The sequence below is a fragment of the Schistocerca serialis genome, chromosome 7, assembly GCF_023864345.2.
Source record: "Schistocerca serialis cubense isolate TAMUIC-IGC-003099 chromosome 7, iqSchSeri2.2, whole genome shotgun sequence".
NCBI lineage: Eukaryota > Metazoa > Arthropoda > Insecta > Orthoptera > Acrididae > Schistocerca > Schistocerca serialis.
Genome location: NC_064644.1, coordinates 389,815,007 through 389,831,236, shown reverse-complemented (window position 1 = coordinate 389,831,236; position 16,230 = coordinate 389,815,007). Strand labels below are relative to the sequence as shown.

Sequence of the window (16,230 nt, the reverse complement as noted above, 5' to 3'; positions counted from 1 at the left end):
GTATAGTGTCTCATTTCAATCATTACTTTTTTGTTTAGTTCAAATAACTGCATCACTTAAATGTAAAATTCATCAAATATATACTGTTTAACACATCTGATCATCATTTTTATGAAAAATGCATGTCTTCTTATTTCTAAATAAATACTGCATACAAGACTCCAGTTTTCATTGCAAACAGAAATTCTTAATTACTGATCTTTTATAAAAGTCATTAATCAAGATAATAATTTAAAAAATTACAAATTAATTTTTTCCCATCCTTTTTTTTATTTTACACATCATGTAAATGGTCATAGAAGATGCACCTTTGTTTAAAATTTCAATCCATTTAGAACTGAACCCAGGCACCCCCCACACAGCGAGCAAGTACACTACAATAGAGCCACACTGTTTGATAATTTCTTCCTTCCTTTAGCATGTCAAACATTGTCAGAAAACTTAAGAAGTCGATTTCTCGAGAATTTTTTAGGATTGTGTTGGACTACTTTGGTAGAGGTATATTTGAGTTTCGAACTTCACATACAGTAAATTTAAAAAATTATAAAAATCCGATTGGTCATTTGGAGACACAATTTGATTCCACTCCTGCTAAGTTTGATTCATAAATTAATGAGTTCATCTTACATATATGTTATGGTATATGATGCCTTGAGTCTGTCTCAGCACATTGAAATGCAACATCATTTTAATATCATACACTTATAAAACCCCAATCATCTCACAGAAACTGGGCTTGAGCCACAGTCAAATTTAACCATGTTCAACACCCTCATTTAACTGTGATTGAGATTGGGGCACCAGAATTTTGCATTGAAACAGTGTTAAATGGCAACCTTCCCGAGGTTAAATTTTAATTGAGTTTGGTACACTCAGCTGTAAGCGTGTATCTGTCAACCTTCCAAGATAAGGGCACTGCTCGGCTCTGTGAAAGATGATTTGGGACTTAGGAAACCAGGCATATAAAAAATTCGATGTCACTGTGGGAAGGCTTACATTAGCCATTTGATTCACACAGTTCAGGTATGGTGCATGGAACATCACTGTTACACGAGGCTACAACAGCTGGAAATATCAGTGGTAGCAGAACGTTGGCTAAACAGGGAACACAAGGTGAAATTTGATGAGACTGTGGTAGTCACCATTACTTCTAGTGTTTGGGAACAGTGTTTACAAACCCTGTATCCTGCATCAAAACACAATATTCTTCTGTGCAGCTAGTCCTGTTGTTAGAAAGTAGTGTGTGAGTGTGATACATTGTTACCACTATTGTTCTACTAAAGGCAGCACCACCAGCCCAGTCTTGGAGGACAGCAAAAGAGGTGAATGGTGAATGGCCATGGATAATACAGAGGCCTATATAGGTTGATGGTTTGCAGATGTGGCATCAGTTTTCAAAGGGTCTCATCAGCAGCAATGTTCTTCTAAAGACAGTGTACAGATGGATTGCCGAAATATCAAATCCTGTTAGGATCTGGCAACAAATTCCAGGAGACTTATCATCCAATATCACGACAGTACTTGATGCTAGCTCAGTAAAATAACATTGCTGTAATGGAATAAGCTCATGGTGTCCTGACATATCTATAAGAGTGCATTATAGGTATATCTATCCTCATTTAATTTCATATTTGTAATAAGTAAGCCATTGTTGTGCATAAACAGAAGGCAATAAAAGTAGTAGTAGCTCCTCTTTGAGCAGCACTTATTTTGGAAGCAGTAGTTTGTACTTTGTGAATTAATGGTTTCAGTAATTTATTATACACGAGGATATGTAGTGCTGATTGTGATAACTGTCTCTAAAATATATAGTTTTGTTATAGTTTTGTTGGTTCTACAATGTGATTTAAGTGTGTGTGTGTGTGTGTGTGTGTGTGTGTGTGTACACAAGGACATGGGTACATACACACATCAAAAAAAGTTTTGCATAACCCTGGTTCCCAGAACTCCTGAAGATAGACGTTGACTGTGGATATTGCATCACAGACACAGTCCCTTTGACTGTTCAGAGATGTCACTAAACCTGCCCAAAGATGTAAACAACCATGCATGAGCAGCACCTATTAGACGAAGGGGATCCAACAGCCGATCAGTTCCAGTCATTCCACCAGGAAGGAGGTACACAGCTCGTGTTGTTTGTAGTTCAACCATGGCTAGACGGTCAGTACTGCAGTTCGATTATGTCCGCATTGTTACTTTGTGCCAGCAAGGGCTCTCAACAAGGGAAGTGTCCAGGCGTCTTGGAGTGAACCAAAGTGATGTTGTTCAGATATGGAGGAGATACAGAGAGACAGGAACTGTCAAAGACATGCCTTACTCAGGCCCACAAGGGCTACTACTGCAGTGTATAACCACTAACTAATGGATTAGGGCATGAACGAACCCTGACAGCAATGCCACCATGTTGAATAATACTTTTCGTGCAGCCACAGGACATTGTATTTAGACTCAGACTGTGCACAATAGGCTGCATGATGTGCAACTTCACTCCCGACATCCATGGTGAGGTCCATCTTTGCAATCATGACACCATGCAGCGCGGTACAGATGGGCCCAGCAACATGCCGAATGGACTGGTCGGGATTGGCATCATGTTCTCTTCACTGATGAATGTCGCATATGCCTTTAACCAGACAATCGTCGGAGACATGTGTGGAGGCAACGAGGACAGACTGAATGCCTTAGGCACACTTTTCAGCAAGTGCAGAAAGTTAGAGCTCCCCGCTGTGGACCATCACCTGTGAAGGTCTCACTGTATGGTGGTATGACATGCAATGTGTGGTTTTCGTGAGCAATAAAAAGGGCAGAAATGATGTTTATGTTGATCTCTATTCCAATTTTCTGCACAGGTTCTGGAACTCTTGGAACCGAGGTGATGCAAAACTTTTTTTGATGTGTGTACATACACCATATGCACACATACATGCATGTGAGAACATGCTGATGTATGTGAGTTGTATGCATAGCATCAACAGATATGATACAAGAAATAAGAGAGTATGATATAATTTTCAGTGGGAATGTAACAACAGTTGTTGATGAAGCAGGTTTAGCTTGGTAACCACCTAATGTAAGTCTGTTACTAAGTGATTAAAGTCTCATGCTACCAGTACACCATGACAAAGTGCCATACATATGTGAAAATGAGCTTCTGTCTTAAGTTACTTTAGGAATGACAACCTGCAAATGTGCCTTACCCAAATACTCATTCCTTTACAGAGTCTTATTCATGTTAAACTATGTTTATGCAGGTCCAATGCTTTTTCTTATCACTTCAATGTGAAAATGTACAGCTTCCACATTTACTGTTAACATATTAATGATGATGTTGTCATTATTTCAGAAAATGCTGACTCATTAGTATCTACTGATCTTCTGATCTCACTTATATATATTTCCATCTGTTTTTCTTTTAGACTTTACTTTCCTGTACAGGGAAAGGTCCCCAGTGGTGGGATCATGTTTTTGAAACCATCTCTACTGTCATGTAGATTAAGATCCCAGAAATCACACACTGCAGCCATTCACTCTGATGAAAAAAAATTGGAATTTTGTTGACACTAAATACCATTAAACAAATTGCATAAATTGCTTGGTTGCATAGTATAATTGATAACAGCTTCATGTGCAGGAGATAGTGAATTCGAATCTCGCAAGGGATGGTGAATTTTTTTATTTTTAAATCTTTATCGAAATGATTTTGATCATTTTTATTCAATTAATTGATTTAAACATAATTTTTTATTTCCATTACTTTGTCACTTCATTTTAATCATAATATCAACTTCTTCATTTTCTCTCATTTTTCTTCCTATCATTCTTTTTCCACTTGAAATTTTTGTTCATGTTTTTTGAATTAATGTTATGTATTAATTTTGATTTAATTTTTGATGTTTTATCAGCCTGTTTTTTTGTCCATATTATTGCATACATTATATTTGTTTCTCATTTCATTTGAATTTCGCTGTACTTATAAACCCTTCTTTCATATAAATCATTATCAGCATTATTTTTCCGATAGTGCAATAGGTATTTTAGGTTATGTTTTAAATGTTTATACGACTATTACCAAGGGAAAAAATTGCATATCTGGTAAAGAAACACCAGTGCACAGTCAATATAAATAGATTTTCGGTCTCTTGTTTTTTTAACTGATAGATTGGAATTGTCAAATAATTGACTGTTATAATAAAAACTGTAATTAATGTTCACAAAAATTTCAGTTGGAAAAAGAATGATATAAAGGAAAAAATGAGACAAACGAAAAAAGTTTGTACGGTGATTAAAAGAATGTGACAAAGGAATAGAAACAAAAATTGCATTTGAACCAGTTAAGTAAATAAAAAAGATCAAAGTCATTTTGATAAAGATTTAAAAATAAAAGAAGTTTACTGCACCTGACAAAATTCAAACCATGACCATTTGCACTTGAAGCCATTAGCCTCACCGTTCCACCATGCAACTAGGCTGTATAATTTGACTTTTTTAATGGTATTGAGTATCACACAAAAATTCCAAAAATTTTGTAACAAGTACTCACAAATGAGGGCCCACCAGAGTGAATGGCTGCAAGGTTTGACACCTGGGATCTTAATCTACATCACCATATGTTTGGTTTCAAAAAGTTGATCCCACTGTTGTGGACCTCTCCTTGTTAGTATGGTGTATTAAACAATCATGGTTTCAGCTTCCTAAAACATTCCACATTTTTTACTTGGAACACATTTATTCATTTAAAGACTGCACAACATTCCAGAAGTGAAAGTTTCAGTTCAGTTTTTGCTTGTGTATTGAGGAGTAGCTTACCAGATGACCTTTGGTTTTACATAATAGTACTCTTTTTCATGTAAACAACCAAAATATTGTTGGCTATTATAGGTTTTTGAAGAAGTACTTACAGCTAAAGAATAACACTTTTGAGGGGGGGGGGGGGGGGGGGTCACACAGCTCCTGTTTTTGAATGATCATACCTTAATAACTCCTGTATTGACTTTCAACATAAGTAAATACAATCTGCTGTTTCTCCAAATATGTATCTTCACAGTTTCCCAAAGTTTACTTCTCCAATTTGCATGCATCACAGCAGATTCTCAAACTGTGTTGTGAGTACGCCAGAAGGTGCTCCTTTGGAAGATTATTTAGGAATAATTCATATACAGCCATAGCATCTTGCAGAAACTCATAGGCTTTCTACACACAAAATTAATAAATTAATAGAGACTCATCCTGGCTTACTTGACAAATTCTGATGTGCTACAGAATGCTCCTCAGAGCAGTGCAAGCTGTTTTAACCAGACAATCTAATCAAAGTACAGTTCTCACAGTATTAGAGTCCGACCAGTATCTGATAGTATTACACTTCCACTGATTGAATTACATGTCACTCACACCAATCCTGGGCCAGATAAAATGCAGGATTCAGTAGTCGTATTGTGCCGGTTAATTGGCTGCCATAGTGACATTGGTTGGTGACACCCCCTCTCCCCACCTGCCCCCTCTTCCCTCCTTAACGCAGGGACCACTGGGGAAGAAGAACCAGCAGAGCCACCATCTGGATCAGTGGCTGATCAGTGTCCACAGGCATCACTGCAGGAATTCGGGCCAAGAGGACACTCCATAGAAGTTATATGAACCACCTTGGGAGTGTAGAGCCCACCAGAAGTAGAGAAGCATGAGAATGCTGACTAGGATCGTGGAGATTAAATTGCTTTTGATGGCACCACAGAAGGCTGTGGGCAGTGGCCATAGTACACAACATAGACCTGTGGCAGGCGAATATTGTCCCATGGATGAGAGGTGGATGGCATCAAAACTTGCAAGTCCACAATGGGACACCCACCCAGAAGGGAGAGGCATTCAGTGATGATGTGTGCTGGTGGCGGGCACATCATGTCCAGGAGAGTATGATAAGAACGACTATGAAGTCACTCCACTGGACTGTGGCTCTCAATTGAAGTGGCCCTGTAAGCTTCCAGAAGGCCACAGAGGACAGTATGTGCAGTGTTTGACATCATTTCTTTGTGGAGCTAGTTCTTGAAGGAGCAGATAAAGCATTCCGCAAGAAGTTAGAGGCCAGGTCAAAGGGCATGGTACAGAGGTGTTGAATCCCATTATTTGCACAAAACTGTGCAAAGTCATGAGAGGTGAGTGCCATCCTGCTATCTGAAACTACAAAGGCAAATATTTTTTCCAAGTCTGCAATGGTAGCAGCAGAAATGACCTCAGACATGCAGAACACAAAAGGGAAATTAGAAGACAAATCAGTCACAACCGTCAATGTGGTCCAAGGAGGGAACTGCTTGGCAGATGCAGATTGATGGGACGCAGGTGGAACATTGGTGGACAAGTATGCACTCACAGCCAAAAAGAGGAATGAATCAGCCTGCTGCAGTGGTTCTCATTTGAGCCCCACAACAGAATCCCTTTGTTTAAGTGCTGTTGATTTCACCATGGTCAATAGGGGCAAGGATTGGAGCAGGGAAGTGTGTCTGGTCACCCATATTGTACAATATGAGTGTGGCAGAATGAGATTGGGGGAAAAATGAAATGTCCAAATTCAGATCTGAATCAAGGTGGAAACACTCCAGTTTGCATTGGCCAAAAGTGAGGTTGTGCACATGGGGAATTGTGACAGCATTTTTGCATTAGCATGTAATATTGCTGCCCAATTTGAATACATTACTGAAAATTGGACAAGTACAACTTCAAGCACTGTAGACAATGGGCACTTTTGTCTGGTAAATGATGATTAGGCCAAATGTATTGAGTTACAATAAGTGGTTTGTAACAAGATAAAGTTTCTGTCCATGAAGGAATAATTTAAGTTCCTGTATAGTGTAGATGTTAGTGAGGGCTTCCCATTCTATTTGAGAGTAGCTTTTCTGGGAGGCAGATACACTGAGGACTATGTAAACTTGTGGTGTTGTGTCCAAGAGAACTGCAAAATATGCATTCATAAGCTCCATTTTGCTGAATAAGGGCTGTGGCCTTATTTTGTAAAGATTTCATCTGGGGCTAATAGTGGATAAGTTTCCACTTCATCTTGTGCATTCGTTACTTTAAAGTCACCATGAACTCTCTAAGTGCTGTCAGATTTGCCTACTGTTACCAGTGGAGTAGTCAACTGACTGAGGGGAATGGGGGCTAACACATCTTCATGTGTGATGCTGCTCAGTTTATTTTTGAGGGTGTCTCGTAGAACCAGGGGCACCAGGCAAACTTTGAGGAAATGATGGGTAGCCATCACCTTAGGAACGATGTGAGCTTCGAAGTGAGTCACCTTGTGTGATCCTGGTAAGAAGATTTGAACTATCACAGAGAGTCTTCAGGGTGGTTCATGGTCCTTCAGATTGCATGGCTTGTGTGTTCTATGAACCATAAATCTGAAAGCATAAAAAGAATACCTAAAAAACATTGTTTGTCTTGACACTTCCTGGTAGATTAAAATTGTGTGCCAGACCGAGACTTGAACTCAGGACCTTTGCCTTTCGTGGGCAAGTGCTCTACCATCTAAGCTACTGAAGCACGACTTGCACCCTGTCCTCACAGCTTTACTTCTGCCAGTATCTCGTCTCCTACCTTCCAAGCTTTACAGAAGCTCTCCTGCAGTAGAGCACTTGCCCGTGAAAGGCAAAGGTCCCAAGTTCGAGTCTTGGTCCGGCACACAGTTTTAATCTGCCAGGAAGTTTCATATCGTGCACACTCCAGTGCAGAGTGAAAATCTCATTCTGGAAACATCCCCCAGGCTGTGGCTAAGCCATGTCTCCGCAATATCCTTTCTTTCAGGAGTGCTAGTTCTGCAAGGTTTGCAGGAGAGCTTCTGTAAAGTTTGAAAGGTAGGAGATAAGATACTGGCAGAAGTAAAGCTGTGAGGACAGGGCGTGAGTTGTGTTGGGTAGCTCAGATGGTAGAGCACTTGCCCGCGAAAGGCAAAGGTCCCGAGTTCGAGTCTCGGTCCGGCACACAGTTTTAATCTGCCAGGAAGTTTCATATCAGCGCACACTCCGTTGCAGAGTGAAAATTGCATTGTTAGTTTTGTTCATTACTTCCATCAGGTAAGACCTGATTTTTTCAATACATGGTTTCACAGCAAAATTCTAATGTGGTTGTAATAAAGAAAATATTGTAGGAAACTGAAGTTCCACCAGGTTCGTTTGTGGCTCAGGTTTCTGTAATAGGTGATACAGCTTGGGATGTTCTGACAAGAACACGGCATTTTGTCTTTCTGTTTTGGGAATTTGGCAAACTGTAAAATTTAAATTCAGTTGTGGGTGTAAGAGTTCCATTCTTTACTTGGCTCATTAAAGCATGGAAAAGTTGTAAACACATTTGGCAAGGAAGGCATACTAGTTAGATTCAGTGACAGTTGCACTGCCTCTAACGTTGCTGCTGTTAGTTCTGAAAATTCCATGTGGTTTGCCCTTGTACTAGTTTTAGTTGTTCCGAGGTAGAATACCCACACTCTCATGTAATCATAAAAATGTTCAAAGACCAACATGCGTGCATCACAGGCCGCGAGTCATCACCACTTCTGTAAATGTGATCAACAGTTGAATTAATGAAGACTCATCTTGATTCATTCGAAAAATTGAGAAATGTTATAGAATATCCCTCAGGGCAGTGCAAGGAAGTAAGCAATCCAGTCAGGTCCACTTAGTGCAGTATCAGAGACCTGGCATTAACTACCAGAGTCCAAAGAATAAGTGTCGTAAACCAAACCAGTAGACTGATGGACTCACACTTCCCCTGATTGAATTATAAGTCATTCAGACTGAACCGGGCTGACTTTAATGTGGGATTGATCAAAGGGCACTACTAGCGACAAGCACCCTTTGGGTAGTAGCACTAAATAATAGTGATGTCGTGTGTTGTCTCTGCAATAATTATTCCCGTGGATGGTTTCTTTTACTTTTGAGAAGAGGAAGTAACCATGAAGTATTGCTGGACAAGTGTGTCTAAAATGGTAACTCTTTAAATAATGATATTCTAATTGCCTTCTGGCAACGGCAACATGTTGTTGTCATGGCACAAAATTCCAAGCAGCCCCAGGTTATGGGTTTTTCTTCTGAAATTTATGAGCTCATACTTTATCTTAGCAATTGTCTTTTATTTTACCAACACTTTTACTAATTTTTTGTGTGCTTGATGAGCTTCACTGTGAAACTTTCTACTACTTTATTGCCACGACCCTCTCTGTGAGTCAAATGTGTCTAGTCACAGCTTGTCACCGGTCAGATGATTTGACTTTGAACACTTATAATTAAACCTCTCAGACATGTGCTGAGGAAGTTCCAAATGCTGAGCATTCATTTCTTGGGTTATGTGAAGTGTTATTCATCACATTAAAATCCATCCCACTTAAAAAAGTCTTGGAAACAGTCTTTGATCTAATCACAAGTGTTCTCTCTAGACAAGAGGTATGTTTTCTTTCTTTGAGGATATTGATATTGACCTACATTGACTTTCACCTCCATGTTTATTTATTTATTTGTTTATTGCATGGATACATCCAATTGCTTCAAAACAAAAATATGAATAACACTCCACAGAAATACTCCTTCTTTTCCATAGCTGACGGCAACTAGATACCTTAATATTGTTGAAACTTGCATCTACATACTGGACTGGATGTTGGTGTTGCCTGTCTTTCTGCAGGGTATGACTGTGGACTAAAGCCCAGCTATCCTCAGTAGTTTGAGAGTGATATTCATATTACAAAGAATATACATGTCAATGAAATAGTTCCTTGACCAATATTAATTTATCCCTTAACTGTTGTTTACTCCTGCATTGATATACTGAATAATGTTTTTCCAGTTAGATAATTTTTGTAAAGTGAGATCTATTGTGGTGTTCTTTTTGTATGGTGGCATTCATATTTTGTATGTGTGTAAAACTGCAAGTCTGTAAACATAATGAATGTGATGCATAATTTGCTTTTCATGATTCTGTGCATATGAGTATGCTTGCTGCATTGTGTATTTTTCTTTTGATACTTTGTCACAATTGCCTGTTTTGTGTCACTGGAAATCAGCTCCTTTTCTTCATCCTCTTCTTTTCTTTCTTCTTCATATTCATCATTTGTTTTAGTTAACTTTCTTAATTGAAGAGCTTTCTTTCACCTTCTTCACCTATATTACATTTTCCTAACACAAGTTCTCTGACAGTCATACATTGACTATAAGTAACAACGTATTTATAATGGTTTCATGTACTATACTTTAATTGTAAAGGCTGTCATACAATATATTTATAACATACAAAATATGTGTACTCTAAATGATTTTAAGCTCCTCTATCTTAAGCAAATGTGACATACTTCTAAGAAGTTTACTATAGAACCTCATCTAAAGATTGGTATACAAATTTAAGAATTAGTCATGTGTGGAGCAAATTAGAAACAATGCATGAAGGTAATTAGTTATAAGGAAAATTCAACATAAAGCTTCTGACTTTTGCACAAAACTCACATTTAGGTTACATATTGCAATGGAATCTGGCTTTATACTAATAGAATTTGCGTATCTTAGTGTTTTGCATGATATTTAAAAAAATATTGGAAAATTGATAGATTTAACTACTAGTCACTAAATTAGAAAGGGTCAGTAAAATGATAGGACTAATTGCATGGCATCATTGATCTGCATGATGAAAGATAGCCAAACATACAAGTGTTGAACGAACTGCTGCATCAAAGACACCGTTTACTGCTTCTGTAGGTCTTAATACAATCCTTTCATTTTATCCTCTTAGATTCATGAAACGTGTGATGCCCACACAATACAAACACTTACAACATAAATATTCTTCCACTTTTAAGGTACTGGGTGTTGGTAGGTAAATTTGTTGTATAAGCCATTATAAACAAAAATATTGCTCTCCGATAGGTGTCATTTGCAATTTACAATGCTTTATATTCACTTTTTAATTCAAGAGTATAGTGGATAATACTTCCTAACTTATTTTAAGAGAATTCTGAACCTACTGATTCAGGTCATTACCTGTAATTGAATTATTTTCATTTGTCAATCATCATATGATTTAGAACATTTATTCTAACAGAAAACAATCAGTTTTCGACAATATAATGTAATTGGATGGATAAAAAATCTACTCACCAACTGATGGCAGAACACGCAGAATATTTGTTCTGTATGTTTTTACAAATGAACTACTGTTGACTGAAGGAAGGTAGTGCAACAATTACTTGTTCCATTCCTTACATCATTTAAAAATAGTTCATGACAGTACTTCACATTTAAAAAATCAGAATGGTATCTCATTTTTTTATGAATTTGCTTAGTAACTAGCTGTTTGTTGATTTCAATTACCTTATAATTATTGAGTAATTAACAACTTTTTTGATTAAATTGTAATTGAAACAAAATAGCAGTCCTAGTAAAAGGAAAGTTTGACTTCAAAAATGTAGATACAAGGAATTCAGGGCACACACACAACATATGCACAATGCTACTTTTTCTTATGGCCTTCAGTCTGAAGACAGGTTTTTTGCAGCTTCCCATGCAATACTATGTTGATAAAAAAAAATCTAGAAAACAAAACATGAGACATCATTCCAAGAGAATCTTTATAGGAAATCTAATAAGAACAGAGAGAATCAATATTGCTAATTTTTAATATCAGTGTGTGATCTGATTACTCGGATAACAATGGGAGATCCTTTACATACATCCATTGATTGTTAGCGGATGTCATCCCTACTCTGTCACACAATGTGAAGATGCTATACTAAAATCAATGTATTTTACGAGAATCTTGCACTAATTATTTATGTCGAGGAACTGTAGAGGAAATAAATAATTCAGAGATGCTGACAAGTTTCGTACAGTGTAATTCAGTTTATTTTATAATGTTTGTGGAGTGATTTTAATTCACTGTGTTTTGTTTATTAAAATTTTACTTGTAAATTTTTGAATATTACACAGAGCTATTGACAATGAAAGCATGATTTACATAGGAAACTAATAGAAAATGCAGTGTTCAGTGACAGAAGACTGTAACAAGGTTACTGAAGTGTTGAAAAGTATTCCATGAATGTTTCATTCATTGCAGAAAAGTATTCTTTAATTAAGATGTTAAACCAGAAACAAAACCATGAAAATATTACCGATTAATTCAGCAATTTTTACTTATCTCTTTCCCCCAAGACTAATGCAGTATCTTGTTTTCTTTCCCACATTCAGTATGTGGTATCTGGAGAGTCATATCAATCAACTGAAAACCTTATATTCAGTGTGTCCTGGTATTTCAGTTGCTCATACAGTCTTCATCACTGATGAACATAGCCCTCCAATTCAGTTTTAATACTTTACAATAACTAATTAAAATGTAGCTTCAACTGCTACTTAAGTTTCTTATGAAACTTGTAATGTTTCAGGTTGTCGTCAATGCTCTTGTGCAAGCTATTCCCAGCATCTTTAATGTGTTATTGGTTTGTTTGATATTCTGGCTCATTTTTGCTATTATGGGAGTACAGCTGTTTGCTGGAAAATACTTCAAGGTTGGTTTAGTTTTCAATAGTAACAATACCATGAGTCTGTTTGCCATGACATGTAACTGATAATATAATGTAAATGGACGTATAAAAAAAAAATCTACTCACCAAGCAACAGCAGCAGGGGAAGACACACATGGAAGTATTTAACTTTTATGAGCTTTCCGAGCCAGTGGCTCCTTGTTCTGGTGGAAGAGTTGAAGGGAAAGGAAGAGGGGTGAAGGAAAAGGACTGGAGAGGTTTAGGGAAAGCGGGACAGTTTGGAAAAGTCACCCAGAACCCTGGATCGGGGAGACTTATCAGACAGAATGAGAAGGAAAGACTGATTGTTGGGGACCTACCCCTTCAACTCTTCCTCCAGAAGAAGGAGGCACTGGCTCCGAAAGCTTGTAAAAGTTAAATGCTTTTGTGTGTGTGTGTTCCTCTGCCACTGCTTGGTGAGTAGATTTTTTAATCTGTCCATTTACATTAGATTATTAATAATTGTTTATTTTCGATTTTATGTAACTAGTCAGATGTGTACAATGTTTATTTAATTTTGTTACTTCATAGCTGTATTTTCCATTAGTGGAACGGGTCATAAATCAGCTAAAATTTGTTTCTATATATTTTTAGTCAAATATGTGTTTGTGGGCTGATTTTGTTGCTACAGTTATTTAAATATTGTTTTGATTATTCATTAGGGAATGTTCAATTACATCAGTGCGTTATTTATTGACTAATATGGCATATAAACTTTTATCATTTGTTTTTTTTTTTTATTTTATCATTAAAATATGTAAGTGAAAATATTATATGATACATATAAGGTACTCCTCGCATCATATTAATTAGTACCATGCTTGAGATTGGATTTTAAATTGCACTAGCCACTTCCATCAGAATTAATACTGGATTTGCCTCTATAACAGAAATAAGAAATAAACAATCTTTGTGTTTCTGTCATAAACAAAGCATTTATTTGAGAGATAGAAAGCAGACTTGAGAAGCAAATGAAACTGGTTCTTACAAATGAAGCTATCACAGCTATACAGTGGATAATTTTTACTGGGAATTAACTACATGCTGCATAGCTAGTTCCTGCCTGCTGAGTTCTGAGGCATTGATATTGCGGAACTGTATCTGAATTGCTCACACTGTCGCAATGTCATAGTTATTGTATTGTTTGACTTACTCTGTGACAATTTTTACTGCATTACCAAATACGGTCTCTTTTCTGACACCCATTCACCCATGCTGGCATTTTTAAGGATTCTAATATTGGCGTTCTCTGCCATGCACTTTTCTATCATTTGCAGATTGCAAATGTAGGTAGTAAAAACTGAGTTGTAGTTGCAAGCCAGCTTATATATGACACAGCTTGTCTCAAGGACGCACCATTGAAAGTAAGTATCCTGGATACAGTCAATCTCCCTCCTGGATACAGTCAAACTACTCACAATAATTGTTTGTATTTCCAAATCAACAATTCTTTCTCTCACCAACTCATCATTAACCTGGATATTTCAACACCCATTTCATGAAGGTCAGTTTCCATTATTATTGATGATTTTGCAAACATTCGAAAACATTTTACTCAGAGTCAAAGGGCCTAGCATATTTAGATTAGCCTATTTAGATGTACACCATCCATACCCAGACATTTGTTACTTATAAATTTGTTTGGGTTTATAAATAACATGCCAAGTTTATCACACTGGTCCCTAATTCCATTGTTATCTTATCTATGTTAGAGTCACTCACTGATCTCCTGTGCAAAATACCACTTATTACCAATCTTGAGTTAATATACAAAGATTTGGCAGTATGAATAAAGTTTCGAGATTCACTAATGACATGGCCTCACTGTTGTGTCGATCAGAGTTTGTCCCAACATGCATGAATATGCCCTTGAAGTTTGATTTCACTTTGCTAGCATTTTTGTCAGTAGCAATGTTTTTTAAATGGTTGTTTAGTTGATCCAGCCTAATGACTGGACATATGTCAACTTTTGAATTTGGCCCCACTTTCAGCCATTCTTCTCAGTTTAATTAAGGTGGTCTGATGAAGGATTCTCTTTCTTTTGGTTGCACTCTTAACTCGAAATTTTACTTGTCCATGGAAAATAATTGACATCTATCTTCAAGCATCTGACAGTTCTGCATTTTCAGCATTTCTTTGATGCTTACCTGTGGGTCAAACAGATCTTTGACCATTCATCCTGCCATTCTGAAGTGCAGTACCCACTGTTAGTCCTGTTCGGGACGAATCCCACACACTTGAGCAGTATTCCACAATGGGTCACCTAAGTGTCCTGTAAGTGTTCTCTTTTGTAGCCTGATACCATTTTCCCAGTTTTCTATCAATGAAACAAAGTCTGCCGCCTGCTTTACACATAACTGAGCCTATGTAATCCTTCAGTTTCATATACTTATCAGTCATACAGTCAATAATGATTTCTAGTATTCAACAGCAATATAGCTAGGAAAGTGAGAAGAGAAATATGTGAAAAGTATAATTCCTCTCGTAGGTTTTAATCAAGCCTCCCTTCTAGTTTTCAGAAGCACGCTCACTATGAACCAGTTACATTAAAACAATAATCAACAATGGATTTAGCCAAGTTTGTGAAAATTGTAATGCAATGAAGACTAAGTAAGTGAAGTGAACATGATATCACAGATCAGACTCATGATAAAACAGAGAGTAGTACATGATCCCTCATTTTGTGTGTTCATTATCACCCAAACACCTTACCAGCTGCAGTTGGATCCTATAAGAGGCATAAAGAACAGAGAGAGCTGAATATGTTTCTGGGATCTTCTTTTATGCTGTTTGCATCCAAGTCCAGAGAGCATCAATAGTGCTTACTGGAGGACCATGACAAACTTGTTGCCAATCAGTCATATCTCAGACATGTTTGATGGGCAGTCAGTAAAATGACCTTGCATGCCAAACTTTAAAAAAGAACTGCATATTGCTTACGAAACATGACCAGCCATTGTCCTATTGAAATATGACAGACTGAGTTGCCTGAAGCACAACCTGTACTTCACTCTGTAAGGCTTCCCACATATAGTAGTTGCTGTTCAGAGTGCTGTCAGTAGTAGGATTCTGTATTTAGTGCCATCACAAACCACTGAATTTTATGTTTATCAACAATGTTGCTCAACAGTATCTCTCAACAAGTAGAGAAGTTCCTTCTGCATAAAATTCTACAGCCAGTTTGTGGAAGCATCAAATTGTTGGGAACAAAGCCACCTCTTTATGTGTCTGAAGAGATGGAAATCACTTTGAAACAAGTCTGGGCTGTAGGGTGGATGTTAGAAGATATCTCACTTGAATTGACACAAGAACTGTAGTGTTTATGAGGCAGGGTTTGGCTGAGTATTTTCATCCAGATATACTACACCAGTAGCTTGTCTTGAATGGCTATTCTCAGTTTTATTAATGTTTCACAATAGGCATCAATATTGATTGTCCTCTCATGTTCCATATGATTTACAAGTAAGATTCCTGTAGTGCCCAAAACTGCATAAACTTTCAGGCTAGTGGAGTTTGGATTACCTTTTTTGGTTTGTTGGATGAGATGGTATGATGCTACGCCCTTAACTGTGTATTTCTCTCCTCATTAGCATATCTCCTCAAAGGTCAGAATTATAAAAGTTCCTACTAGTTTGAAACTGTTTGCTGGACTAGGATTCAAACCAGAACCTTGCCTTTCACAGGCAAATGCTGTA

The 16,230-nt window shown here is 37.3% G+C and overlaps 1 protein-coding gene across 1 annotated transcript in view; it reads left to right on the top strand.

The window, feature by feature from the left end:
- Positions 1–16,230, top strand: part of LOC126412041 (sodium channel protein para) — a 903,820-nt gene that overhangs the window by 700,895 nt on the left and 186,695 nt on the right. Inside the window, exon 29 of the mRNA XM_050081417.1 lies at positions 12,398–12,520. Coding sequence (XP_049937374.1) covers positions 12,398–12,520 — 123 coding nt within the window. The remainder of the gene's footprint in view (positions 1–12,397; positions 12,521–16,230) is intronic.